The sequence below is a fragment of the Cynoglossus semilaevis genome, chromosome 11, assembly GCF_000523025.1.
Source record: "Cynoglossus semilaevis isolate Cse_v1.0 chromosome 11, Cse_v1.0, whole genome shotgun sequence".
Lineage (NCBI taxonomy): Eukaryota > Metazoa > Chordata > Actinopteri > Pleuronectiformes > Cynoglossidae > Cynoglossus > Cynoglossus semilaevis.
In genome coordinates this window covers 1,105,240-1,106,532 of record NC_024317.1, presented here as the reverse complement: position 1 = coordinate 1,106,532, position 1,293 = coordinate 1,105,240, and the positions used below count along the sequence as shown (strand labels likewise).

Genomic DNA, 1,293 nt, shown 5'->3' with positions numbered 1-1,293 from the left:
TAAACACAGACCGGTTCAAAGGTTCTTCATCCATAGACGACACAAACCGTTTTCCTGCTTCTCCTGCAGGGGGTGCTACAAACATCTAACCCTCTTCTGTTGGGCTGTACACCCCCATACAAAAAGGAGGGAGTACCACAGGTTTTACACAGACCATAGTTTGAGAACCGCTGCTTTTGCGCCTACATTCTCAATAAAAATGTAATTGATTAATTTATTCTATATAATCTTTGAATAAATCAAATTAATTTAATTTACTGAAAAAATAGGAAAAAACAGCAAACTATAAACAGGGGTCAAAGGTCGTGCTGATGAATAACCACACATGTAGTTTACAGAGGCAGAGAAAATATGTTGATATGAATGTGTACTACATTTTCAAAGTATTTTATTGTACTCTTCATCTCTGTCTGTCACATATTTTTATTTTTCTGTTTCTTTTTTCCTTGTGCATGGATTTAGCAGCTGTCTTTGCATGGCACTCACTCTCAGCTAACCTCGTCCCCAGGGCTGCCCCCGCTCCAGCTTTTTTTTTTTTTCTTTGCATTTTTCTCTTCATTCAACCTGAATTTTTATTCCAGACTTTGAGTTTTTCCAACTTTTTCCAACATTCCTTGTCCCATCACTCCGACCTCCGTCTCCAGTTCACTTCACCGGTGATCCGGACTCCACCGTCGTTAACGAGAAGGCCGCTGTGCCGTGTCTTTGTCTTTAGGGGTCCCACTACCTACAGGCCCCCCAGGCCGGAGGGAGAACCAGTCGGGCGGCAGACCTCGGCACGACCTCAGAACACTTGGAGGCCAAGGTGGGCAGGAGAAACATTCCTAAAGTCTGGCGCCACCTGGATTGTGTTTTCAGTCTCTGGTGAAATTATGGAGAAAACACAGCGTTGTTTTCTACCTTCTTAAATCATGGTGGCAGTAAATGACTGCGTCTCCAGTGGCAACGTGGTCTCCTGGTTTTAAAGAGGAAAAGTACTGCGTCTTCCCACGCGCTGTTTTGTGGAAGTTTTTTTTTTTTTTTTTTTGCTTCATGTGAAGACGCAAAAACAAGTGAACGCATCGAGACGTGAACACCTGGAGCTGAACCGGAAAATTGAGAAAAAATGGTCTCGTGATTTGAGTCGTTATCAATCATAATCAATGATGATTAATCACAGAGACTCAGTGATTAATTTGTTATCATTAATTTATTTTCTAATTGTCGCCTTAAAAAAAAAAAACAAAACCAACAAATCTCAGTCCTGACACTGAGCCGGTGTTGACACAGATGTTGGAGACGTCCCTGCTCTGT

General features: G+C 42.1%; 1 protein-coding gene across 1 annotated transcript in view; it reads left to right on the top strand.

Moving 5' to 3' along the window:
• Positions 1–1,293, top strand: part of LOC103385726 (semaphorin-3F) — a 38,203-nt gene that overhangs the window by 23,915 nt on the left and 12,995 nt on the right. The window contains exon 5 of the mRNA XM_025060037.1: positions 716–857. Coding sequence (XP_024915805.1) covers positions 716–857 — 142 coding nt within the window. The remainder of the gene's footprint in view (positions 1–715; positions 858–1,293) is intronic.